This window comes from Tachysurus fulvidraco, chromosome 4 (genome assembly GCF_022655615.1).
Source record: "Tachysurus fulvidraco isolate hzauxx_2018 chromosome 4, HZAU_PFXX_2.0, whole genome shotgun sequence".
Classification (NCBI taxonomy): domain Eukaryota; kingdom Metazoa; phylum Chordata; class Actinopteri; order Siluriformes; family Bagridae; genus Tachysurus; species Tachysurus fulvidraco.
Genome location: NC_062521.1, coordinates 18,987,616 through 19,015,470, shown reverse-complemented (window position 1 = coordinate 19,015,470; position 27,855 = coordinate 18,987,616). Strand labels below are relative to the sequence as shown.

The following is a 27,855-nucleotide window of genomic DNA, read 5'->3' as shown; positions in this document are numbered from 1 at the left end:
GAATATATTGTTTAATGTATGTGATTGGTCTGGAGGTCAAGACAATCCCACAACCCTCTTCATCTTTATGAACAACATTTATTACTATAGCAGTGGCTTATTTGTGCCCTATAAGCAGGCCTAGATGCAACAGGAAATCTTCAGTCACATAATGATCACTCAGATACCTTATTCTGTCAACTAATTTATTGCTTCATCTGATTCACAATAACCCAGCACATTGTCAGTTACTCTCCTGAATAAAACAGCAGCTCTTGCCAGGTAGAGTCTGGACAGTCTGGATACTGTTAACTAAGCCAGTGACAGTTGGAAAATCTCTTTGGTTCTGCAACACTTCAGAAACTGTAATACAAATACTTCCTGTTTCAGCAGCATATTGTTTTATTACAGGCTTACATTCACCACCAGACTTGGGAGGCCAAACCTGCTGCCTTTATTTAGGTTTACAAAAATGCTGGTTAGGACATTTAAAGTGGTCCTTGTCTATTTCCAATGTTAATTTAAAATAAAAAAATTTAATACTTCAGTGAACACCTGCACAGCATGTACAATTCATTTACAGGAAAGAAAATACATAACAGGTAGAAGTGCCATGCCAATACCAAAGAGGCAGGCTTTAATTGAATTCAATCTATTATAGAAAATTGAAACCAAATACTGCTAATGGACAGAAAAAAAACAACAGATTCACAATATATTTTGCTCATAGAGAAAGTGCACTTTGCCCTTAGGATGTTTTAGGGAGTTGTGACTGTACTAGGAGACACCACATTTCTTTAGGTCCAGTATTTATAGAACAGTCAGAGATTTCATTTTTAACAAACCTATACAGTAAAACAAGGGAAGACATGGTTTCACTTTCACACAAAAAAAAGTCTTCGATTTGTAGGAATAAGGCTAATGAGTGCAAATAGGTAACTGGAATAGTACTTGACTGATGTAAAATAAAATAAATAAATTCTGTTATAGAATTTACATAGAAACTTTGTCATTTCCATCAAAACCTTGATTTTCTGAATCCTAAAAAAAAAAAACCCTTTGAAAAAACGATACACAAAATTACTGCTGGGATTCTGTGTTTTAAGCAGTTTTCTTACCCGAAAACATGCTCCATCCCGAACCAGAATGGAGTTGCTCAGCTGTGCATGTTTTTCTCAAAGCTAACTCACAAGAGATATTCAACAGAATGGGTGGGGTAATTGTTTCCAAGGCAACTGCTCTATGAATCACAATCTGCATCTTTAAAGAAAGCACAAATAAATGTGCTGCTAGAATGAGCAAATTTACCATATTCAGGTATTTTTTTCCCCAGCAGTTTCTTTCTTCTGTGTGCTTTTTTGTTTTATTTACGTCAAGCAAGAATGATGGCTTCAATTAAAAAAACTAAACAAAACAAAACAAAACACACACACATGACCTCTTCTCATGTCTTTTCAATAAAATAAAAAATAACAGAAATGTATATTAAAAACCATGATATGGGTTATCAGGAGCGGGTCACATGATATGGCACAGGCACTATTGGCGAGGGACTGAGCTCACGAACAATCTTATTGAGGCTGGAGATTTTCTCCTCCAGGAGGTAATTCTTCTTTTCTGCCACCTTTTGCCTCTGCTCACTGACTCCCAGAGCCTTCAAAAGGTGAGCATTCTCCACATAAAGATCCTTGATCAACACATCTGCTTTACTGTTCTTATTCATCTGCAGAGGAAAAGTAAAAGACCACTTATATTTATAAGAAAAAAAGAAAAGGGGAAAAAAAGAGAAGAATCTATTCTGTTCAGTTCAAGTGAGTTTGTGTGTAACTGCTGCTATGTACCTGTTCCCTCAGCTGGGAAACCTTCTCCCGCAACAACAGTTTGACTTTTCGGAGTGAGTGCTCCACCTCCTTCATCCTCTCCTCCATCTTTAACAGTACCACTTCCTTCTCTTTCTGTAGGCAAACAACAGAAATATTAGATATTCAGTTGGCAGAATAATCTATTCATAGTAAAATAGTAGTCATATTATCATGTTAGCAGGAAGCGACGAACAATTTAAATAAACACTATTACAAATTTACCCTGATTCTTTATTTGTTCTCAGCGTCACAAAATTATTAATACTTTCAGGTGTAGAGAGAGAGAGAGAGAGAAAAAGCACACCACAAAAATAAATAATAACAAATAATAAAACTAACAAATAAATAAATCAAATATAAAAAATAAAATTCTTTAAATGTAATAAACATTTAACTTAATAGATTCTACCCATTAAATCCATTCTTTCAAATGATTAAAAATAAACACAGACTAAAACACAGTACATCAAGTGAGACACAAACAACCACTAATCAGACACTTCATTCAGACAGGCTGCTAGTACTCTATTCAGCTCTTACAAAAAGACATACACATGATTAGTGCAACAAACTGAACCCACAACATGAAAAAAACAGCATCAATGAACAAATACTGTACAAAAGTCTTCAGTTTTGAAGTAAAAAAACGTGTAAAATCATTCAACATGAAAAACACCCTCAGAGAAATAAATAAAGTTCACATTGTGAGTGTAAATGGCATAAATTACACACAACTAGGTGACATGATAGACATTTCACACATTTCCACATTCAAAGAGCAATAAAACAATCTGCTTTTGCTTTAAAATACAGCATTGACTTTTTCAGCCTACAATCTAGTCATCTATTACAGTGTACTACATCATAGTGTCACACATGACTGCCACTCAGTGGCAGATTCGGCCATTACACAATTCCTGCCAAGACCTCTCAGAGACTTATTCAAGCAAAGCCCTGCGGGAAGGACAAAAAACACAACACTGGCATACATACAAATTAAATTAAACATGTGTCAATGTAAGATAGGACAGGAAGAGTTCAGTGATTGGACAACATGTTATGAAGTTTAGAGGTGATTCATAAGCCACCACTCCTCCGGTGGCTGTCGAAGTGATGAGGCTGCTGCTCAGGGATCACCTGCAGAAAGAACACAGTACTATATTCACGCGCACCGGTACACACTCGCAAACAACTGCTATCTTGTCCTGAGACGCCTCATCCCAAATGAATATCCCTGCTTTTATGCCAGCAAGCGACATATCAGTGATGCTCATTCCAGGTTCTCTCATGTGGGCGTGTAAAAACAGCTAACCACACACAGTTTGTAGATGTGCACCACTGGTCAGATGAAAAATAGGTACTCTGAAGTTCTGAAGGTCTTGATACTGGATCCAGCCACAAGGTTTGTATTAATATGATTCTGATGCCTTATTTCCAACTTACAGAGCAATGCCAGATGCATGACATCTACATAAACACAAGTATTTGCAATGGTTTATGTAATCTACAAGACTGTCTTTAAAGCCAATTAGAAATGAAAATGTTATCCTGACTAATTAACCTGACCACTATTTTGATCATTACAACTGGTATAAAACCTCACTGTATATACACACATGCCACAATATCATGATACATTTTTGAATCACATAGGAACAATTCATAGGAAAAGAGAAAAGTTTTATGCATTAGTTTTTCCATCATTTATAGCCACCTGGATGCACTACATTTAAAAAATGTAAAAACATTTGAAGGCTCTTTGACCCTTTTAAAAAAAGATATCGATCAGAGACTCCATTATCATTCTCCACCATGTTGAACACCAACCCATATTCTATATAGGTATGCATAGCTAAATTATCTGGAATACACAGACTTGCTAGAGGAACCAAGCAGGAACCATCACCAGCAGGTGCCATATAGAAAGACGCATGTGCTCTGATGTGAACACACTACAATAAGAGTGCAGGAGAGCAGAGCAGGAGTGATTCACATCATGAGAATCAGTAAAGCAGCCCAGTGCAGAAATGTGCATGTATAGAGTACACATACACACGCTTACATTGATGTCTGGGTTCATGTCCTCTCCTCGGGGCTGTCGTTCAGTTGACAACCGCAGTGGCGATGGTGGTAATATGGCTATAAGCTCAGCCTGTAAAGACAGAGAACAGACCTTTGTGAGCAGTTTGGGAAAACACTGGTCTATGCATATACATGAACGTGTAAATAATGTGTGTGTATCGACCTCCATCAGTTGGGCTTCCAGTATTGTCTGTTTGTTCCTCAGTCTATCATTCTCCTCATGAAGAGTCTCAAGTTCTCTCTGCTCTTCATTACTGTCACACAGCTACACCACAAACAGGGAGCAGAAAAGGTCCATGTCAGTGTCATTGATATGATCACACACATCCGTTACATATCTGTGGTGGTCTGAGAAAACCAGGAGTAGTTGTGGCTAAATTGTTTTTTTTTCCTTGCCTAGAACACACCACAACAAAAATCTTAATCCAGTCTAAAAACAGTCCAGTTTTGGCAAGTCTGTGATCATGATAGCCTCAGAGTCTTGTTATTGTCTGACAGGAGTGTAACCTGATAAGGTTGTCTGCTGTTGTTGCCTATCCACCTCAGGGTTTCATGGGTTGTGTTCTAAAACTGTTTACTAGTTAACATGGTTGTAAAGACCATGATTTGCGGTACTGTAACGATCTTGTCAGCTCAAACCAGGCTGGATAATCTACTCAGATATTGCTAATAAATAAGTCAGTTCCATGCACAGAACTGTTGCTCACTTAACGTTTTTTTTTTTTATTTCTGCACCACTCCAGATTAACTCTAAAAAAACCACTGTGTGTAAAAAATTCTAAAATACTAAAACCAGCTTATCCAGCACCAACAACCATGCCACAGGTCTGCATTCTGTGGTCTGATGTGAACATTAACTGAAGCTCTTGAACTGTATCTGCAATATAAGTGTCGTTCTACAATGTAGTGTACAGTACATTACCTTATTGTGTAGCTGTGTTTGCAAAGCCTCTATCTCTCGTTTAAGAGCTGATCTCTCCTGTTCTGCAGTCTTGGCCAAGCTTGCCTGGTTGTGCAGCTTCTGCTGTTTCACACTCAACACCAGTGCCTCCAACTGATGAGCCTGAGAAATATGAATAACAAAGCTCACATTACAATTTGTTATTGCATTAGACTGACCTAACGGCAGTGTTGTAATGTAACGGAGTACAAATACTTCGTTACTGTACTTAAGTAGAAATTTCACATATCTGTACTTTACTTCGCTATTTAAATTTGTCAACTTTCACTTTTCTCCACTACATTTCCTAGATAAAATGTATAACTTTTACTCCGCTATTTTCCAATAAGCATCTTCGTTACTTGTTACTACAAAATAAAATCATAAGAAATGTGTGCGACTGCAATAAAGGAGGCTTGGCGAATCACTGTTCCTAGATTGCATTACGCAGCTCCGCACGCTCTATTTCAGCGTAATGTTGCCAAAAGAAGGCGGAAGCACAACTGAAACCACCACGGAAGCACCTACTGGTGGACCTCCCGTTACCATAGACCAGGGGTGTGCAACTGGTCAGAGACCAAGAGCCACATTTTTTACTGTGTTACTGCCAAGAGCCACATCATACACATGGGCACACATGAACATCACCGTTTTTTCCCCTGCCATTTTGAGAGCGAACTTGACACAAATTGTTTACTCAAATGATCTTAATCTTACTGGGAAACCTTGAGGTACTTTCATCCCACTCACATGTGCGTTTGATGAAAATACCGTATTGAACTCAAGCGACACGAACACGCACATTAAAAAGACACAAATACAAATATGAACGTAAGAGGGTTGGCCACCCCTGTCGTAGATGACCACTTCGACGATAGTGGTGAACAGGGTGAAGAAGATAACGTTATACACCTGTGGCCATATTTGCAAGAAATGTTTCTGTACATTTCAAGTATTGCTTTCTAGTACTTTATACAACACTGCCTAACAGTATGTATGAGCTCAGACCTTCTCACGTGCAGAGTTTAGCTCTAGTCTTGCATCACTGAGCTCTCGTTGTAGTCTTTGATTTTCTTCACGCAGCAAATTCAACTCTGCCTCCATCAGCCTAGACAATTCCGGCCACACACGCTTCCCCTGGTGTGAGCTGCCTGGGACTTTAGATACAGACATCTCAGCCAGACGACACTGAGGAGAAAATACAAATAATTAAATAAACAGAGATCAGTCAAGTTCCCCCTTGTGCTATGACCCGTCAAGGCATGGACTCCACAAGACCTCTGAAGGTGTGCTGTGGTATCTGAAACCAAGAAGTTAAGAACAGATGGTTTAAATCCTGCAAGTTGCAAGATGCGGCCTCCACAGATTGGACTTGTTTGTCCAGTATATCCCAAAGATGCTTACGGATTGAAATCTTAAACACTTTGCCATGTTCTCAAATCTGTTGCTGAAACATTTCTGCAGTCTGGCAAGGGGCATTATCCTGCCTTAAATAGGCCACTGCAATTAGCTAATAATGACGTGACTCATCAGACCAAGCCATCTTGTGTCATTGCTCCATGATCCAGTTCACATCCCCTTATTGTAGGCACGCTTGGCAGTGGACAGGGGTCTGCATGGGTGGTCTGCAGCTACACAGCAAACTGGAACACACTGTGTGTTCGGACACCTTTGTATCATAGCCAGCATGAACTTCAGATCAGACAGGCTAGCCTTTGCTCCCCTCACATATCAACACGGTGTTGGGCTCACATAAGTTATGAGGCTTCATGACTTCATGAACAACACTTGCGTAGTACAGTGTACAGTGAAATATGTACATCAAGACATTATAATTAAAATATTACAGTCTATCTGAATATTTAAATATTATTGACCTAAATATTGACCTCGATGAGGTCAAAGCAGATTACACTGACTCATTCGCTACCTTTTCATTGGAATTCAGCAGCTGTTTATGCAGCGAGATCACTTCCTGTTTGAGAGTGTCTCGCTCTTGTTGCACAACACGCAGGTCTGATTTCAGACAAGTGTTCTGCTGAGTCAGCCCTTGCAATACAAAATTCACTGCTTGGACCTAAAAGAGAAACAAAAAAACAGGGAATTCTCAGCACGTATTTTAATTCTCTGTTAATATATATAAAAAAAAAAAAAAAAAAAAAAAAAAAAAAAAAAAAAGGCTAACCTGTGCACATGTGCTCTTACCGTCTCCTGTGCCTTGATCATTTGTGTACGTAATGCTTGGCTGTTTTTGTCTGCAGTCTGTCTTTCTTGCAAGAGTTGAGCCAGCTGAGTTTCAGCTGAACGAAGCTGAGCCATCTACACAAAAATACAGATCATATACAGTATTTGTTTCTATGATCAACGCCCATTTGAAAAATATCTAAAAGGAATGTACCTTTTCCACACAGCGGTTCAGTTCTGCTCGTAGAAGCTTCTTCTCCTCTTCTAGCTTTTTGGTTCTGTTATTAGATGCTGCAAAATCTCCTTCTTCTATCTGTATAATGTGGATATTGAAAGAAGACAAACATAAGGAAAAAACTTAATGGGTAAATTCATCTCATACTATGTATTTATACTGATTACAATATTTTATTCTTTCACTTAGACATTATGCAAAATGCATAAGATGTATAAAACATTCCACTGTTAGAAAGCATTTTTAAAAACCTCAAATATTTTTGCTTAAGTTGTCATATCAATAAAATGATGCCACCCCTAGTCCCTGTTATGAGCAGATTTTGTTCTAGGCCTGCAGCACTTTGGCACCGGAACCAAACTTACTTACTGTGAATAGTTCTTGATTTGGCAGTTTTCATAACAAGCAAATAAAATACATTTATTTAAAGGGTCACCTTTAGTGGGACCTTAAATTAAGATAATCGTTGAATCTATTTCATAATAATGGCCATAAGAATTTACTCTCTTGCCAGCTGATGCATCATAATATTTAGTGCGCTAGAGCTCACCTCACTCCTTTCATTGGAGGAACCATTTCCGTGATGGAGCATCACTTCTTCAAGAGTATGTTGAAGTGTGTCAGCACTAAGTGCGTGTTTTGCATTCTGCTGTGACAAAGCATTGTTCTCCTGCTCTAGCTGCTTCACACGACGACGCAGCTCAGAAATCTAAACAGAGTAGTATTTCACTTGTTACTGCATACAGGGCATTATAGCAACTGGTTATAACGGATTAAGACAGATAACGATGAACGATTTATGAAATGCAATCTCTATTTCTGTGTGCTCACCTGCCTCTTCAAACCATCAGCCATCTTCTGAACAGTGTTTTTCTCCTTCCGGAAGTGCTCCACTTTAAGGCTACATGTAGACAGTTGGTAATAATGTTAGCCAACAGGTCTTTAAACAAACAATTTTATTGTATATAGAGCAAACTTGATCCTTACAGCAGTTCCTGTTGCTTTTCTTTCTGGTCCTCTTCTCTCAGTTCTGAGATACTCTGTCTCAAAAGATGGTTTTCCTCAGCCAGACGTCCAGCTTCATTCCTAACAAAAGTTTGCATCGTTCTTAACATTGCACAAAAAATTGTATTAGAAAATACAAAAAGTACAGGGCTTTTAAAGCTTTACAGGTTCATCCCATAGATCTACTGGTTGGGTCTCCTGCCAAGCAATCAATTAAAGTGGGGCAAGTCAAGAAACTACTTGCATAGTTGAATCAGGACACAAAGGAGTTAGAACTACTAACAGAGCAGCTAGCAGGGGTAGGGAGCAACAGGCCAGCTGGTTTTGCCAAGAAAGGCAAGATATCTCTCCTAGTCAGCCAACTAGAGATGGACATTTTATGGTACCTATGTTCCTGTATCTTCTTGTTGATTCTTCGGGACTTCTCCTGTAGGTGAGTAACTGCAGATTGCAGACAAGGGTTTTGTTGTTCAAACTCCAAGGAACAGTCTTTCTGCTTACACACCGTGGAGACCATCAACTCCATCTTAAAGCTAAGGTCCTGAAAGTAGTCATCTGAGGAGTCTACAGATATAGATTCAGCCTCTTCCTGCAGTGTCAAAAGCACCCTATCTTGGTGTTCAAAATCAGCAGCCACCACGCAAAGTCCTGCATTCTCTTTATACATATTAATGTGCTTCAGCAGGCTTAATTGTTGCTCCTGGAACTCTTGGACATTGTAAATCCTGCTTTCCAGGTGTTGCACTGTTCTCTCAAGTTTAATTTTGTGCTTAGCCAGCTGCACATTTTCGAAGACGCTTTTTTCATATTGTGCCTGTAGCTCAACAAACTTCCACACTTTTATCTCCAATTCTATTGCATAGCCTGCCATAGCGATCAGGTCCATCCTAAAGTCATGAATCTCCTCCAAGACCTTTTGACTGGTTAGGAGTTTGCCTCTACTCAGATCTAGCATCAGCTCTAGCTTGTTACTGCGCTGCTGCATGTTAACCAGTTGGTTCTGCAGAGAGAGGTTTTGCTTCACGGTGCTTTTGTACTGCTCCTGAAGCACCTCCACGAGACAACTTTGGTATTTGAACTGCACTACAAAAGCCTGCAACTCCAAAAGTTCTATAGCATGCAAATATTTACCAAGCTCTTTTTCTTCTTGGTCCTTTTGTTGCATGGGATCAGTGGCTAGAACCTGTTTTTGAGACCCTGTAGAACAGATGTCATCAGTCTTAGAATCCTCTTGCTTTGGCCCCTCATGATATGAAAGTTCAGCTTGAGTAATTCTGACCACAACCTGGTTTGTCTCATTTTTGGTAATATTACCATTTTTGATTCCTTTGGCTCTGTCAGAAACATTTTGTATTATGCAAACTGTACCATTTTTGACCAACACTCCAATAGGAGAAAAATCATCACTGCTCCACTGTGGAATCTCTTCACCTGCCATCGAAACAGTATCTTTGGAGAATATAGCACTGTTCAGTCCAATATTGTGTGTACCTTCATAACATTTCCTGTTATTCACTGGATCTACAGCTGATATTGTAGCACCTTTTGGCCTCACAATAGCCTCAGACACAATGTTGATGACTCCAAAAGCAACCACTTCATTGCTTGTGTCAGCAGGATTCTTACATAATTCTCCACCAACTAGAGACTTGGTTTCTTCAATAAAAGATTTAGTGTCAACACTACTGTCCACAACCTTATGATCTATACCAATTTCTGTGATTTCTTCAGTGCTGGTGACACTCAAACTGCCAAAAACTAATCTTGCAGAATTCTTGATTATTCTCTCTGATTTTTTAGCAAAATCAACACACAATGGCTCATAGGTGTAATGTTTATCTTGTTCATTTCTACTAGAAGTGTCAGTGTCAGTAAACTGGTCATTCACCATTTCAGTGTATTTAGGTTTATTACTGCCTGTACATGTGAGATTCTCACCACTGAACATTTTTAAAATCTGTGCATTTGAATCGTCTGGATTCTCAAAGTCTCTTGGGTCTTCCTCCTGCAGGAACAATTGCCTTTCCAGTTCCTTATGAAGTGCTATTATTGAATTCTCTTCCAGAACACTAAAGCCTTCTGGGTGCTCTGCCATGACAATGGGGCAATCAGGCAGAGAGAAATTCTTAATAATCTGATTACTTATAGTTTGACCTTTAATAGCTTCTCTGGCATGTGACTCCATCTGATGAATTTTAAGTGCCTGTTTGACTCTATTGCCAACAGTGTTATCCAGTTTGCTCTGTAGCTGCAGGTCTCTCTCTGGTATGGCACCCATAACTAATATATGGCTATGTTCTAGTCTTTTTGGCTTTTGTGTGAGCTCTGTAACGATGGGCACCTTTTCCAACTGAAGAGCCTCCTGCAGTAATTTCCTTTGCTGCCCTGCCTTCTGGGTGGTATTTTCTAGCTTTGCCTCCCATTGCGCATAGTCTGCCGCAAAGTGATGGGTAAGAGCTGTTACTTTCCTCTGGTAGTGATGTTTGAGGTTGCATACATCTGTCTGAATATGCTTCATCACCGTTCCCTGGCCACCAAAGAAACGGGCCTCTACTTGTAGGATTCCCTGAGCAAAGTGGATCTCTGACTCATTCCTGTGCATGGCCAAGGGTAAACACAAAATTCCTACTTACACATACCCACATAATATGTAATAGTGCTATATTCATTTTTCTGCTGAACAAAAAAGCAAAATAATATTTTGTATTGCTGTCTAAAATCTGTGTGCAATGGTCTTTTCTAAATGCTAAGAACTTAAGGTAATTTAGAAATGGCAATTTTATATAAATGTTTGTTGTTTGATATCAATGCTATAACTTTCAGAAATTGTCACAGAACTTATGAAAGGGGCAGGGTACTGTCTGGAAGAAAAAAACCTTTACTAGAATGTTAAAGGAACGATAAAATAGTGAGCTATGCCGTTTTTACACACACACACACACACACACACACACACACACACACACACACACACACACACACACCCATATATATATTTAAGTTAATAAGTATACAAGTTAACATATATAAGTTAAAAGGCAAGAATGTAGGTATCAGAATATGGTGGTTGGTATCTTACCTCTCCTTTGCAACATCTGTACGTAGTTTCTCCACCATGCAGCTCAGCATCTCTCTCTCTTCATCATGTTTCACACTCAACACTTTAGTAGCCTCCTGGTGTGATTGTTCCATTTTTATCTGTTGTTCTTCCAGCATTTTCTGCCACCTCCGTTCTTGCTCCTTTCCCTGTGTCTGGAATTGTGCGCTCTCTTCATCTAGCCTGGCCTGCAGCACCTCCTCATGCTGCTCATGCAGCCGAACTCGCTCTTTTTCCCACTCCATAATCCTACGCTCCATGTCTTCCTCTTGGGCCTGCAGTCGCTCCCTTTCCTGCTCTAAACACTTTTGCAGCTCAGTATGATGTTGCTCATGTAAAAGCATGAGCTTCTTTTCCCACTGCTCTTGAAGCCTTTTACTGCTTTCCTCCTGTTCCTTCTGCATATGTTCTAACTCCTCCTGAAGTTTTATCCTATTGCTCTCCTCTAGTTGCTGCTTGTCACACTCCCACTCTTCTCTGAGCCTCCTCTCTAATTTGACTCGCTCCTGCTCGGCTCTCTGCTGCACCTCTTCTAATTGAACCCTTAGCATCTCCTCATGAACTTTTTCAAGATGCAGTCTTTCTTTTTCCAACTCATCTGCGAGTATCTTCTCTGCTTCCCCCTTCTGCTTCTGTAGGCTGGTTTTGAGTGTCTCTGTATAGTGCAGTTCCATTCGGGTAAGCTTTTCTACATGAGCCCTGCTCAGCTCTTCTTTGTCCCTTGTACTGCTCTCCTCTTGCTCCTCCAGGAGCTTGAGCTGCTCCTCTAGCTTCAATGCCTGGATCCTGGCATCCTGCACCTCTTGACTGAGAGCATCAACCTGCTGTTGGTAAACAGCATGTAGCTCAGCACGCTCGACACTCTGCTGAGCCTCCATGCCGCGTCTCTGCTGCTCCAATTCCTCCTGCAAATTTCTAGCAGTCTCCAGTGCTTTGTTCAATTCTTTCCTCACAGTCTCCACCTCCTGCTGGTGCTGTAAGGAGAGAAAACTCCTCTCCTTCTCAAAAGAGGTTTTTTGTTCTTCTAGCCTATGCTCACAGCTGTTTACCTATAGAAAATGCATATGCAGTGTTTAATCCATTTGTATCTGCTCCAAGATTAATTTCTTTTATTTGATTTAATAAAATATGTGGGAGGTAAAACTAAAATAATTTGCACAAAAGCACCCTATTGAGGCAAAGTGTCCCATGTTTAAACAAGTCTGTTTTTTTTTTGTTGTGAATGAACTTGTTAAAAAGCACGCCATATGTACAAACTATCCTTAGTAAATACAAGGCACGAGAGATCCAACCTAAATACACTGAATGATTGAGAGACAGTACTTTGACAACTCAGCAAGCATGAAGCAATATTTCCAAAAGTTCTTCACAATATTAAAAACATTAACAAGTAAAATATATAGACCGTTTTGGGAAACTCATTTAAAAAAAGTACTAAAGTGATTGGGGATGGGTGCACATGAGACAAGCTTTTCATATATTAAAAACTATAAAAAGAGGAAAATCAGAGAAACAATGACTGCCAATAAGAAGACATCATGGATGCTTTGAGCATGTTGCACTCAATGTGTGTGAGAACATCCTGTGTGTGAGGCTGACCATGGAATCCAACTGCTCCCTGAGGTCTTCCAGCTCTCTGATGTGCTGTGCTTTCAATTGCTCCAGCAACATTTCTGCCTCCAGGCTCACGTTAAAGGGTTGCCCTTCTTCAGAACCTAGGCCTAGGTGAGCACAGACACACACCCATACATTTCAGCATTTCTGCCACAGCAATAAGTCTTCCAAACTTGGGATATATGCACATGTACAGACAGAAGACTAAATTAATAAAAAAAAGAAGCCTCCATATATTGCCAGACAGCATCAGAATTGTTTCATAGAACTGTACTGGAGAGAAGAAAACTTATTCCAAAAGATACTCTCATAACTCAGGGAAATTTGGTGACGATATAGACATTGCTCAACACTGCCCAAAATCTCCCATGCATCAGTGAGTGAGAGAGAAAATAAGAATCACCTTGGTCCGACTCCATGCCAGGACTCTTGCTGTCCAGCTCATCAGACAGAGATGGCATGAGGGAGGACTGCGGGGCCCGGCTTAAAGCACGAAACTCCTCCAACTGAGCCTGCAGCTCATCTATACGATCCTGCAGTTCCTAAACAGCACAGCCAAAAAGGCTTTAAACACACAAAGGCATTGACAGAAAGCTATTTAAAAAAAAGAAAAAAGAAAAAAAAAGAAATTAGAAAAATTAGTAGAATTTCTAACCTGACACTGCTCCTCATAGCTGTTACGCAGTTGCCTAAGACGTTCCTCCTGCTGATAGACCTCAGCATTGCTCAGGTCCAAATCACCAAACTACAAAGACACACAAAAAATTATAGTGATACTTCCAAATACAAAATTACTAAAAGCAATAGTGGTCAGAAAAGGTGACAATTAAGCATAAGAATGTGGTTTTTAGATGGTCTAGTACCTTCTCCCTTAGAACATTGTCCAGGTTCTTTTGTAGTTTGTTCAGCTGGGCCTCTAGTTCCATCAGCCGCTCTGTGCTGTCCAGCAGTTCTGCCTCTAGTCGGCCATTTTCCTAAACACTCAGTTTGTTTATATTCATTCCATGATAAGAAGTCACACAAATCATTTAAAATTACAAAAATAAAAACATTCTATTTTACCTGTAAGGAAGTATGGATAGTACTTAATCTCTAAATTATATAATTCACAAATATCATAGGACATATCAACTGTCCATGGAGTCAATAAGGGACAGGAAAAATTCCAGAGTGCATAGACACAAAAGACACTTGGAGCTCAGTAATATAAGCCTATCGAACTCCATGAAAGAGATAAAGCATGAGGGGGGAAAACCAGACAACAGACATGGTTACTGAGAGATTGCCATGATAAAAACAAATGCTTAGACCATTAACTTACCTATTAACCAATTTATGCCAAGTCACTTTCGAATTATTATTTTTAATCATTTTCTAATGTTCTGAATGTAAGAGGTACCAAAGCTTGGTCCAGCATGCTCAAGCACAGGTTAGTTTTCAAAACTTTGTACTTAGTTTGAAAAAACATCACAGAGACAAAGATTATGGACAATTACCTTAATAGTCAAAGTGAGGTGTTCTCTGAGGAAGGTTTCATCTTCTCTGACCCTACTGATTTCCACTTCCAGTTCTTCTTTCTGTTGAATGGCCTGTTGCTGTACAAGCTCCACCTCTTTGCTCAGCTCTGTTTTCAGAGCCACTACACGGTCCTTATGCTCCTGTTCCAACTTCCTGTATAAACCAAAGAGCAAGTTACTAAATCAGAGCATAGAGGGTTAAGTTGAAAAGTCACATATGGATAAATATTAGAGATCAAGTTTTACCGCAGGTTAAGATTGTTGTTGCGTTCGATGGCGGAGTGATGCTCATCCACCTCAGAGGCCAGCTGGGACTTGAGCTTCTCTGCTTTTTCCAAATCAGTGTGAAGCTTGTTTTTCTCCCGGAGCTCTAGATCCACACGCTCACTGGCATACACACCCACACGGAAGCACAAGAATATACAGGTTTAATTCCTCAATTTAGCATTATAGATTCAGCCCTAAATTATTTTTTTCTGCAAATCCAGATAAACATGGCTTACTTGTTGCAGCATTTGTTTTTGTTTTTTCACAACAAAAATGTATTTTTTCACAAAAAAAATCTATGCAGGAATATTGAAAAGATATACGGATGTTAAAGACGCAGTGTGTGTTCTGAGCAGACTTACAGGAGGTATCTGATCTCAGCCTTAAAGCTTGCCAGTGCTGCTTGGTGGATGGAGTTCTTTGTGACCATAAGCTCGTTCTCCAGAGCTGCAGTCAGTTCACTCAGATTAACTTTTCCCTCCAGGCTGAAATCTAGAGCCTTTTCAGTCACACACAAAGTTTTATTTGAATCCAAGTAGATTGCTAGACAAAGGCTCCAAATGGTCTTAATAAAAAAAGACTTCATTAAATTTTAAACCAAAATTATTTACTGAATCTACTTAGTCTTATTCAAACTGGAATGCATTTGCATGCCAAGTGTATACAGTTACACAATTGTAGTGATACACAATGTTTTTATAGTACATAAAACACAGAGGCTGAAACCGTCCCTATCTATAAGGAAAATTATATGTATGAAATTTCAAATTCAATATATTTATCAAACCACATATTAGTTTCTAGTTTCTGAACCTAAGCAACATTTTAATAATGCAGACAACCCACGATTCAGACAATGCTTAATTTTAGAATTTTCTTTTTACATTAACATACAGTTACACTGAATTTTAACATTCAGTTACAATAATTCCTGAATCTTTTGTCCTGTTCTCTTTAGGAAAAGACATCTACTAACTCTTACATTAAAACCCATGTCATGAGCAGTTATGGTACAATACATATATCGTATATATATTGCCATTTGAGATTCAGTCAGTATAAACTATATGTATCAGCTGTAATTAAATAAGATATAAATACACAAGTATTAAAATGCATTTACTCAGACCCATTTTCTCAAATAAGCCATACAAAAAGACATTTAGTAAGAATGTTTTTACTCGATTTGTGTTTGCAAATGAAAGACACACATGGGACTTTTTTCAGAATGCAGATATTTATAGAGTGCATTAGACCTAGTGTACATATAAGTGTGTGTATGCGTGTTGAACAAACCTGCAGGATTTCAGAGCTGTTCTCTACACCGTCTTCTATCCAGGCATCCAGAAGTAGCTCCACTGCAGTGTGTCCTGTTCCATCATCTAATTCAGAAAACAGCCGCAGTCCGATTGTACTGCTCATTGCAGATGAGATCCTGCGACCCATCTCATCGAATGGCTGAAAGATTTTGTAATTGGATTATATGACTGTATGACTCATGCATGTGTGTGTTTGTGTGTGGTGAACAGATGTGTTACCTGTGTAAAATGATGTCTCTTTAGCTGTCTGTATGGGGTTGAGGCAGAAGGAGTAGGTGGTTTGCTATTGGTTTGGATGCAAGATACAAACTCCATCACACTCATATTCTTCTCCTGTGCAGACTGAAAGACTTCCTCTCCTACCTAAAACACACATACACAAACATGGCTCCATGAGCACAAAGACGGATATTTATGCATTTATGCTTTTGTGTGCGTGTCTGTTTGTGTGCGTGTGTGTACCTCCAAGCCAAGGTGCTGGCAGAGTGTGCGTAGTTGTTGTAAAGTAGCTGTGCCATGCAGGGGCAGTGAGAACTGGTGGCAGGCATTGTACAGTCTCTCCTCCAGGTCACTGGAGGGTGCCATGCTACCCCGTGGAGTACCCGGCTCATCTGGGTTCCACAGGTGCAGCTGACCTACACACACACACACACACACACACACACACACACACAGACACACACAGACACACACAGACACACACAGACAGACACACACAGACACACACAGACAGACAGACAGACACACACAAGCATGGATGTTGAAGTAGAAAAATGTAATAAAACATTAAAAAATAAAGTAAGGTAATGTTTGCTCCAGTGGCACAGATTGCATAAAAATGCATTTTGCCTATAGAGCATTTTAGGAATGTATAAGGAATTCAAATACATGACAAAATCAAGACTATATCGTTATATTGCAAATAAATGTTCTAATTTAACTATAGCTTACTCAGTTTTCGAGACAAAATTCACAGGCTAACACAAAGTTTTCTATCTAGGGAAAGACCACTTCAAGAAGTTATTTGAATACTGAAATCAGTTTGTATGCTGCTACAAGATCATTTAAATGAAACAGAAACAAAAAAAACTTTCTATAAAAGTTTACCCATTATCCTTTCAGTCTTGTCTGGCTGAAGTTACAACAGCAGTTAAACATTCAGGGAAAGGTTTGTTCACTTGCTGACATTGTTGATGTTTTTAGATTTTATAGAGTATTACTATTATTTTTATATAGTATATAGAAATTATATACTACCAATATTGAAACTATTGCAACTGTAACCGGTTTATTCAAGGATTAAGATCATAAGAAATCCTGGATAATATAAAATGCATATGATTATTTTAGTTCCTCAGTAAATATTTGCACAGATAATAGACTAATAAAAAGTTGCTACAACACACAAATTATGGCTGTTAAAATAAACACAGCATACTTTAGGGTTACATTTTTTGTCATATACTGTATATACATCCAAATTACAGAGAAGAAATCACCATTATTGAGGTTCTTAACATCACTTAAAAGAAGGAGGACATTATAAGGTCTCTCACACACACACACACACACACACTATTGTTTAGCTTTACAGTTTGATAAACTCACCTTCTGCTTCATATTCCTCTGCACTGCTAACGTCAGCGTTCCAGCGCTGAAACACACAAAAAGAGCTGAAGTTATAACAACACTCTCACTCACTCATTTTCTACCGCTTATCCGAACTACCTTGGGTCACGGGGAGCCTGTGCCTATCCCAGGCATCATCGGGGCATCAAGGCAGGATACACCCTGGACGGAGTGCCAACCCATCGCAGGGCACACACACTCTCATTCACTCACGCAATCACACACTACAGACAATTTTCCAGAGATGCCAATCAACCTACCATGCATGTCTTTGGACCGGGGAGGAAACCGGAGTACTCGGAGGAAACCCCCGAGGCACGGGGAGAACATGCAACCTCCGCACACACAAGGCGGGAATCGAACCCCGACCCTGGAGGTGTGAGGCGAACGTGCTACCCACTAAGCCACCGTGCCCCCGTAATAACAACAGAAATGTGAAAATTAGTTGAACTGTAGGGGGCACCACTAACAAATTTAACACAGAACTCAGCTCAAGTATTTGCATCAGCAAAGTCACCGCCCTGACAGTGGCATATGCATGGCAGTCAAACTCCCATCAACACATTTTCATATTGTCAAGTGACACTAGTAAATGGGGAGGGAGTGTGTGCATGTGTGTGTGTGCATGCTCACAAACACAAATGTGTGCGTGAATTAGTAAACAGGGGGAAGGGAGTTATTATACCCTCTTTCTATTGTGAGTTTTTCTGGGTGTAGAGAACAGATGGGGCTCAGAGTATCGGTATTCAACATAGTGGGGGTAGTGACATTGTTCCTTGGGCCAGACCTGCTGCCCTACACACACACAACCTCTGCATCTGCTGGGGTTAGAGCTGAGCATTGTTCGAAAACCATCATCAAAAAACAAGGCCATGCTTCATATCAGCATGTGTTCACTATAGCCTGCACCTGCTTAAGAATATGCCTGCCACTACACACACACACACACACACCCACACCACTATATATGCATTGCTTTAATGGTAATATCAGACTGTAAAATAAATAAGCACTGAAATATAAAGAAGCCTTAGAATAAACAATTACTACTTACAAGGAGGGAAATAAAAGATATGGATCTGAAATAATTTCTCTAAACATCACATCTCACAATTATTCTCATATCCTACAACAGTGGTTTTCAATGTCACTTCTCAAAATGTTTGAGAACCCCTACTTTACACAATACACACTGAACTGACTGTCAGCAGCCACATGCCCATAGACATGTAACCCTGTGCAGTCACACATGCTTATTAACAGGCAGGCCAACAGGCATCTGCGTTTTCACTACAGATTAAAGGCTTCTGTTCTCTCAGTGTCACTATGACACCGGGATAATGCACACAGCTGGGGATTTATACATACACACACTTACACACACTCTCTTTCTCTCTCACACACAAACACTATTTGATGGATTCAGTGAGTTGAAGCAAATTAAGTATAAACAATGGTCTTGCTTTCATTATGACAAAGGCTTTCGTGAGGAGCTACAGAGAGGTCAAAGTCTTTCAGTTGAAATACTGAAGCCAACATCCTAGCTAACAGCACACTTAGAGTGGGCAGTAGGGCACAAATTACACACGACTACTCAGTGGTCGATGCAGGAGGATATTATATAGCGCTAAATTGAATAAATTAAAAATAAAATCTCTACAGGAATGTGTTTATTTAAGGTGAAAAAGAATGTGAGAATGTCTCCAGTTATCATTTGAGTCACTCATGCTGGTCCTGTTTTGACTGCTATTTACTATCTCCATGGCAAAAATTTCTCTCATATACAAATATGTTTCTTGGTTATGAGCTGTACATTGTGAACATTCCTTTGATAGTATTTGAAGGCTGAAGACTGTCTTCTATGCCCAGAATATTTTTTCCTGACTTCTGGTCAAAGCAGGCAATGGAAGGGTGTGTGTGTGTGTGTGTGTGTGTGTGTGTGTGTGTGTGTGTGTGTGTGTGTTACCTCACGCTTAACAGGCAATGTCCCATCGCTGGTCCTTGTCGTATCCTCCTCCTCTCTTTCCACCGACTGCGTGTTTGCAAGATCTGATATGGAGCGTGTAAACTCTGGTGTGGACCGACGACCATAACGCTTAGTGCCCTTTACAAAGCGAGGCTGCACCTCTGGGGAGACTGGACAGTGACAGACAGATGCACACTTTGGTCATTGAGAATGGTCTGTGGTGTATAGCATTTTACGCTAAAAGCCTGAAGCCTAATTTTCATGTCTTTCCCTCATTTATCAAGTATTGTTCTTAATTCATTTCTGACTAAGCACACACAATGTTTTAGTTTAGATACAGCTACCTTGTATCTGCACTGGCCACTGGTGCTTTTAGGTTTACAAAGACTGTCAATGAGTTTCTAGTCTGTCAATAAGTGAAAAGAGACAATCATAGGCTAATCAGTGATTCCATTGGATGCATTGTTATAAAAGAGCCAGACCTGACAGGACCTAGAGACTTAAGAAGGAAAGCTCTCTTTACTTTGACAGTGTTGTCATCTATTTCAAGACTTCCTGATATAAAGTAATCCTCTTTAAGAATCTTAACCTTGTTTCCACATACCTAGACAGGAAACATCTTACTCTAGAGACACAACTCACAGAATAACCTTCAGCATTACCGCCATTATGTGGCTAAGACTGCTTTTAGGCATGTCTTTTTTTCTCCAAATTATGTAAAAGTTTAATATTCTTCTTACACATAATGAACTAAAACCAAACAAAAAGCAGCCCATTTACCATTTCAAAAATTGGTCTCCTGGTAAAATATTGTGGTGTGCTTTCACAACCCTTAGTCTAATTGCAGATTGTATGTATTTATTTTATATTGAAATTTGGCTTGCCCCCCACACATTTAGAAAAAAACAACAACTTCAAATCATGTGTCCCACAATTATTGGCACCCGTAACAATAACTGAAAAATGTATTTTTTTTTTTTTTTTTTAAATATATTTTTCTGTAGTTGCTAAAGTTGGTCAGGGTATCTAGGAACTTTTAATTAGTAATTTATGACTTCCTGTTTCCCTGGGGTATAAATATGACGTGACACAGAGGCCTAATTCTCTTACCCATTTGTCAACATTTCAAAGACAAAAGAACACACCATTCAAGTAAGGCAGATGTGTGTCGACCTTCATAAGTCAGGCAATGGCTACAAGAAAATAGCCACTCGCCTTAACTTGCCCGTACCTACAGTCAGAGGAATCATTAAGAAGTTTAAAACAACTGGAACAGTGACAAACAAGGCTGGTCCCAAGTTTATCTTGCCACAACGCACAGTGAGGATGGTAAGAGAAGTAAAAAAAAAATTTCCTCACTGTCACAGAATTGCATCAAAGAGTGGCATCTTGGGGTCACAAAGACTCCATAACCATCAGATGCTCTCTACATGCCAACAAGCTGTTTGGGAGGCATGCAAGGAAAAAGCCTTTTCTCACTAACACTCACAAATGTAAACGTCTGAAGTTTGCTAAGCGGTACTGGGACTTCAACTGGGATCGTGTGCTTTGGTCAGATTGAGCTTTTTGGCAACAAACACTCTAAGTGGGTCTGGCGTAAAACAAAAGATGAGTATGCCGAAAAGCACCTCATGCCCACCGTGAAGTATGGTGGAGGATCTGTGATGCTGTGGGCCTGTTTCTCTTCCAAAGGCCCTGGTAACCCTGTTAGCGTGCACGGCATTATGAACGCTTTGAACTACCAGGACATTTTAAATAAAAACCTGATGGCCTCTGCCAGAAAGCTGAAGATGGGTTGTCATTTGGTCTTTCAACAGGATAATGATCCAAAACATGTGGCAAAATGGTTCAGCAGTCACAAACTCAAGGTCCTCCCATGGCCATCTCAGTCCACAGACCTCAACCCAATCAAAAACCTGTGGGGCGAGCTAAAGAGGAGAGTGCATAAGAGAGGACCCAGGACACTGGATGATCTAGAAAGATCGTGCAAAGAATGGTCAAAGATCCCTCTCTCGGTGTTCTCCAACCTTGTGAAATGTTATAGGAGGAGATTAAGTGCTGTTTTGTTGGCAAAAGGGGCTTGTACAAAGTATTAACATCAGGGGTGCCAATAATTGTGGGACACATGATTTCAAGTTGTTATATATATATATATAGCTCTACAGCTCACAGATTCAAACAAAATACTGTCCAAAGACTAATAACGTCACATTTGAGTCAGTTCCTGAAGTGGTGATGATACAGAGTCTAACTGTTTCCTCACTGCAGTCATGTAGGGCTTGAGTTCACTTCATGTCAACCAGACTGAGACAACATCACTCTGAAGCTTACAGACTGTGTTTTTAATCTACACCTGAGGGCTATTTCTGTGCTTGCCTATATAAAGGGTTTCATTCAAATGGCCTGAACACTGCATATGCAAAAGCTTGACAGAAATAAGGTCAACTTTGTGGTGGATTAAAAAAGAAAGTCCAGTTTTTTCAGAGATGGCACTAAAGAGTTAACAGCCCTCACTGTCCTAGGCAATGCTGACTCATGCATTAATACTATTAGTAATTCACTGTCAGAATACCTTAACCTGTTTAGGATTCAGACCATATTAGTGGCATCATTGCCTTGTCCTGTTTCACACATGCTATGTGATCTGTACTTTAAGTAGCAAAGAAGTGTAAAATATTTACAGAGAATTTGCCATTTTTAAGTATTTGGAGCTCAGCGCAATCAAAGCTTTATTCTGACTGATTGTTTGGCCCTATAAACAGTGTTACTATAGAGACGTGAAGCAAAAGCCCACTTAGACATTGGCTAATGTCCATCTCATTAACATCAGACAGTCAAGCTAATGAGAACAGCCTACAATGCCATACAGACAGGGCACTTCACTAAGATTGCCAGGCTTAAACCATTCGCGTTATAAATGTTTAAAATAACTATAAAAAAAACTATTAAAAAAATTATAATCTAACTAAGTAATCTAAATCTAAAACAGACACAGAAGATGATGTTACCTGGCCGAGGAGGGTTTTCATTAGCTATTGAATCTTCATTGGAGGAAAGCACCAGAATCAAAGCGTCCTTAAATTGTTCAAATTCAACCTGCAAGATGGAAAAACAAATGATGGTTTTCAACATCTTTACAGAATTTAATAAAGAATGCAGGTGCAAAGGTCCTTTAGAGGTTTTTAAGAGGTCGGCTCATATACAACCTTCTGAAAATGACCTTTATAGCTAATGGCAGCTAATGTGTAATACTGAGTCGCCCTGCAGCTGCTCCCCTGTGATAAAGAGCAAAGATTAAAGATCTCAGCTAAAATCGGACAAATAATCTTCAACACGCCTATTAATTAAATCCTGGTTGCCTGGTGACTAAGGGAATTGTGGGTGTACCCTGAGTGGTTGGGGTAGCAACAGCTGCCCTAGACAATAACACACACTTCTGCATATGGAGGTTCCCTTTGTGGATTATGGCACTCTTATAAAAGGGTAGGGGGTGTACGAGGCAAGTAGTAGATGCTGTGCAAGTGCGTGTCTTTTGAGGTTCACGCCATTGTTAAGCCAGAATGAAGGATCAGTGATCCTCAACAAGTGCTCTTCCCCCACATTAACAACAAAAGGCTGCTCCAATCTAGCGCACATGTATGTTGTATAAGGGGCAGAGAAAACAGCACAAAAAAACCCACAATTGATTTGCTCTAAAAATGATGTAAAATTACATTTAATTCAAAAGCAGATCACAGTCAGATCAAGGAACTCTTGATTGGCATCCAATCCAAAAAACACACTACTTTTCAAGTTTACAGACATCCTAGAGTGCATTTGATGTATAATTCTTACCCGTGTGTTTATTTGGTCCTGTGTCTTGAATAGTGTTTGTAGGAGCGTGTGTAGTGCTTGGTCAGCCAGCTGTAGAGCATGACAGAGCTCTGTTAGCTCCTCTGGACTTAGTGAACCAGCACCGCTCCCATCAAAACTCTGAAACACCTCCCTTAAGCGCTCCTCATGCTGATCCCTCTGGTCTCCCTCTCCATCCATCAGCCTGCACTGCATGAAAACACACACACACACACACAATTCACAGGGTATCATTAGAAAGATTTCAAAGCTACAAAAAAGCAAGCAAAAAAATTTAAACAAACATTTTACTTTGGGATTATTAGACAGATCCATCAAAGCAAAATGACAACTTAAACATAGATTATTTTAATTTTTCTTGGAAACAAAACACTATCGAGCTGTAGGGTGCAACTGGATTGGTACTGGATCAGACTGACCATGTTTCATAAGAGGAACATGTGTGATGCTGGTTGTCATGAATCTGCACATAAGTATGACACCATCATGCCTGTGAGAGTTTCAATAATATAATGGAAGCTTGTAGAGTCTCAGCTCCTGTTCATTATTGATATTGACACACACACACAAAATCAAAATCTAAAATTAAATCTTGGAAATGATTCCTTATGCAATTCCTTATGCAAGTCTGTAGAATTACTACCCATGACATGGGGGGGGGGGGGGGGTTTGCCTCCTCAGAATGTTTGAGAGGTCATATGATTGAGCTGATAGACGAGATCCCACAAAAGGAAACAGAAAAGTCATTTAAGGGAAATGACCTGAAACCAATCCCACTGCTAAACACAACGATTATGACACTGCCTTCAGAGAAACTTTAGACAGACATACACACACACATACGATTTGGTCAAAAATAAATTATACAGAATTTCCCATTTTACTCCAACTCTACTCCACCAACTAATTAATGTTTTCTTTCTGTAGGTTGTTTGTTGTTTTTTTGTACTGCCATGTATGCATTGGCACTTACTTGTTTACTTCATTCATTCAATCATTCATTCATTCATCATCATTAATGATTTTAAAGGTGTTCAGGGTTACAGACATGCGCAAACACACACAACTACATGACATCATCATGTATTTTTGGACAGTGATCATTTTGGAAAGATCATTTGACATCTTCTTTCATGTATTTTTGGACAGTGGGGAAAAAAAACAAAAAGCCCAGGAAAAAACACAAACAGATACATACAGACTCACACACATATGTAACTTGAGCTCAGGATTAAACAGAAGACCCTGGAGCTGTGAGAGAGCTACCTGTATACTACATAAACCTTTCAAACAAACAAAGCACTTCAATTCAGATTTTGTTTACTACCTCCTTTCAGAATTTATGCCAAAATCCTAGATGACTATTACGTTCAAGAATGTAATGTTTTTGTTTAAAAGAGATTAATAGAAACCTCAAATCAGTTTAATGCATGATGATTTAAACATGCAGTTTAAACAAAGCTTTTATTTTTTTAACTACAGCAAAGAAGCAAACTGAAATATGAAACATAAAAAGTCTTCACTGATCGACTACATCTGTGATAAGAAATAATTTGTATAAGTTTTGTTTAAATGCAAATATGGGCTACCAGCTCTTACATAGAGGACAAAGGTGTTTTTTAAATAACAAAAAACATGAGCCACAATGAAATCAAAAAGTCTTTGACTCCTAAAGGTCTGTACGTTATTTTCTGGAGTGTACTGTGTTATCAATGGGAAGACACCTGCCCACTCAGTTCACTTTGAGGACCACTGATGGTCACTGATGATCACTGATGAGGAGCAGCTGGGCCTTAAAATCTCCTCCACATGCATCAGGTCTGTGTGTATGTCTCCGAGTGTGTGTAGAGAGAGCAGACCCCCTTTGTTGTTGCTTTCACCATACTGTATCTGAGCTACTGTAACATCAACCTGTGGAATAATAAATCAACCATGTAGGTCATGTAGCTCTCACGCCAACAAACACACACAGAGACAAAAACTATAAACAAACTGCTGTGACCCATCCATAACATAGAACAGGCCATGAACCAGGGGTAAGTCACATACCAATATTGCACTATAACATCATAAAACATGAATAATCATTCCATCATGGTGTCTCAGAAAATATCCAGGGACAAGCATCCTTTAAAAAGGAGATGATCACAATTTTTAACACTTCCCTAATTAATACCATAATCAACCATGAACTTGGATAAAGCTAACTAATTGCCTAAAGTTAAATATCATTTTATTGATTGGTTCAGTAAATCCCAATCATCCAAGAGATTTATTTAATCTGTTCATTTGAAAACAATTGTAACACATTTGCTAATCAGTCTGAGATTATTTTTTTTTAAAAGATTCAGTTTACATTTGTGTAAATGGATGTATTAAAACACAACTAGATTTGCTCCTAAATTGACTGAAGGCAATTGTGGTGATAATAATCAAGCAAAATAACCCATAAGATCATTTTAATACTATACAGTCTGAAATTTTCAAAGTGTAACCTTGGCTGGCACTTTGATTGACAGCTGCCTGAGAGACATCACTAGGTGTGAAATAAAATGCTATAGAATGAAGCACACACATGCGTTTCACAACTGTTAAAGGGAACATCTTTAGCACACAGCAGACATGGTCATGTCCATACTCAGTGGTCGTAAACCCTCCTGTAGTTACAAACAGCCATGTGGATGTGTGTTTGCAAAAGCAAGCCATAAACCAAACATTAACTCCTAAACATGTTTACAATATCGGACAGCAAAATTTATTCTGTTATATCTGTTAATGTTTACACACACAAAAAATCATCATGCTGATCAGTGTGTGTTCAGTGAGCTGAACCACTTACAGCTCATTAAACAGAAGCCTGACAACAAATGGGAGTAATCACTGTATGAAACAGTGTGTTTTTCACAAACATTAAACACTACCTGCCTGGAACAGAGCTGTTAATATAAACAAGCAAAAATAATCACAGGGCCTTTTCATTATTAACCGAAAAGCCAGCTCTGCTTTGAATGATTATCCTTGGTTGTCCTGGGTTTCTATTAACATGTTTATGTGCATGTTAGCATTTGTCACATGACCAGAGGTTTCTTGTGTGTTTATATTTGTAACTGTAACCCTATGTTACAATAATTCCTTCAATTACTTCAAATAACTGGGATTTTTCTTTAAATATTTATTTATTTATTTATTTTAGTTACCACGTGGATTAAAAAAAGTATACAAAACCTTACATATGATTACTTTCAGTTTTATAATAACAGTATGGCTTTCGGAAATCAATACCGTTTAAACAACATGACTGAGAAATACAAGGGGAATAAAATGACAAGAAAACATGACTTAATAGTTTAAAACTTTCATTATGTTCAATGAAGAGCCGTTAAAATGAAAACAAATAACAGGGAAGTCCAAAAAGCCCTTTAACAACACTTACATGAGACAGCTAACAACGTAACAAAGCAGAAGTAGCAGTTCCTAAACGAGAAGCTTCCAAAGTGAGGACCAACTTCCGCTGACCAAGAAGATAAGAGTGATACAGTAATAACCACCGGCAATGTCCTAAATTGAACACTATCCTTAAATAATGCACATTCTGCAAAATACTAGGCCTTCACTAAGATACTACTAAGCAGATTACTGGGTCATTTTAGTTGTCCAATACGCGTCCACAGTGAAGTATAACCGGTAACGTTTGTGCCCCTAGTTCTGATTCTACTTGTTTGGTTTTTTACGCTTTTTATAAGCAAAACACAAGATACTGAGTTCTGTAACACCGGAAATTACAGACCCATGATTCAGAAGTATGCATGAACAGAAACTGTAGGTTTTAAATCCAGCGCCCACACACTTAACCGTGCGCTCTTGTGACATACAGTAAGCAGCTTTAAATTACAACCCGAAAATGTAGGAAAGTTAATAAAACAAGTTGAAAGCACAAAACATACCCAATCCTCTCAGTATACGGTGTCGTACACGCTCTCCTTATCTTCGCTTGGAGTAAAAATCACGACAGAATTGTTCACTTTGGGAAAAATCATCCAGAAACAGAGATGCGTTGCTGCGTGGATTAACGCTCAAGCACACAAACACAGTGTGGGATTGAGCTTGAGCTCCAACTGTTATCGAGCTGTAACAGCTGCAGGTCTCTTCATCTCGTCCTGCTGAGGGATTCCGACTTCAACTAAATCTTTTTTTTTTTTTGAGAATTTTGAAGCACTCTTCAGAGAGGAAGAGGAGGGACACAGAGACTGCTTTGTCCTCTAGCACCACTAACGGCTGGTTTAAAACAGTGCAGCAGTGTGAGCATG

At 39.2% G+C, this 27,855-nt stretch overlaps 1 protein-coding gene across 5 annotated transcripts; it reads right to left on the bottom strand.

The window, feature by feature from the left end:
* Positions 1-58: 58 nt before the first annotated feature.
* Positions 59-27,793, bottom strand: nin (ninein (GSK3B interacting protein)). Of its 5 annotated transcripts, XM_027174986.2 has the most exons (28): positions 27,493-27,775; positions 23,531-23,737; positions 22,705-22,792; positions 19,697-19,866; positions 17,710-17,755; positions 16,564-16,736; positions 16,321-16,464; positions 16,079-16,240; positions 15,145-15,281; positions 14,762-14,902; positions 14,495-14,669; positions 13,862-13,972; positions 13,654-13,743; positions 13,402-13,540; positions 12,984-13,105; positions 11,367-12,433; positions 8,270-8,368; positions 8,114-8,183; positions 7,833-7,991; positions 7,262-7,360; positions 7,069-7,182; positions 6,794-6,940; positions 5,872-6,051; positions 4,846-4,986; positions 4,087-4,188; positions 3,904-3,993; positions 1,821-1,934; positions 59-1,702 (listed from the first exon to the last, which is right to left on the bottom strand). In XM_027174986.2, exons 2-28 carry the CDS (start codon positions 23,726-23,728, stop codon positions 1,487-1,489), a joined length of 4,494 nt encoding a protein of 1,497 aa, XP_027030787.2. In that variant the 5' UTR covers positions 23,729-23,737; positions 27,493-27,775; the 3' UTR covers positions 59-1,486. The 5 variants fall into 5 exon arrangements, with proteins under 5 accessions (XP_027030787.2, XP_047668569.1, XP_047668567.1 ...); XM_047812613.1 differs by lacking the exons at positions 59-1,702; positions 1,821-1,934 and adding an exon at positions 1,960-2,978; XM_047812611.1 differs by lacking the exons at positions 59-1,702; positions 1,821-1,934; positions 3,904-3,993; ... (7 more) ...; positions 8,114-8,183; positions 8,270-8,368 and adding an exon at positions 8,422-10,881 and having other exon boundaries at positions 23,531-23,732; positions 27,493-27,793.
* Between the last annotated feature and the right edge of the window lie 62 nt (positions 27,794-27,855).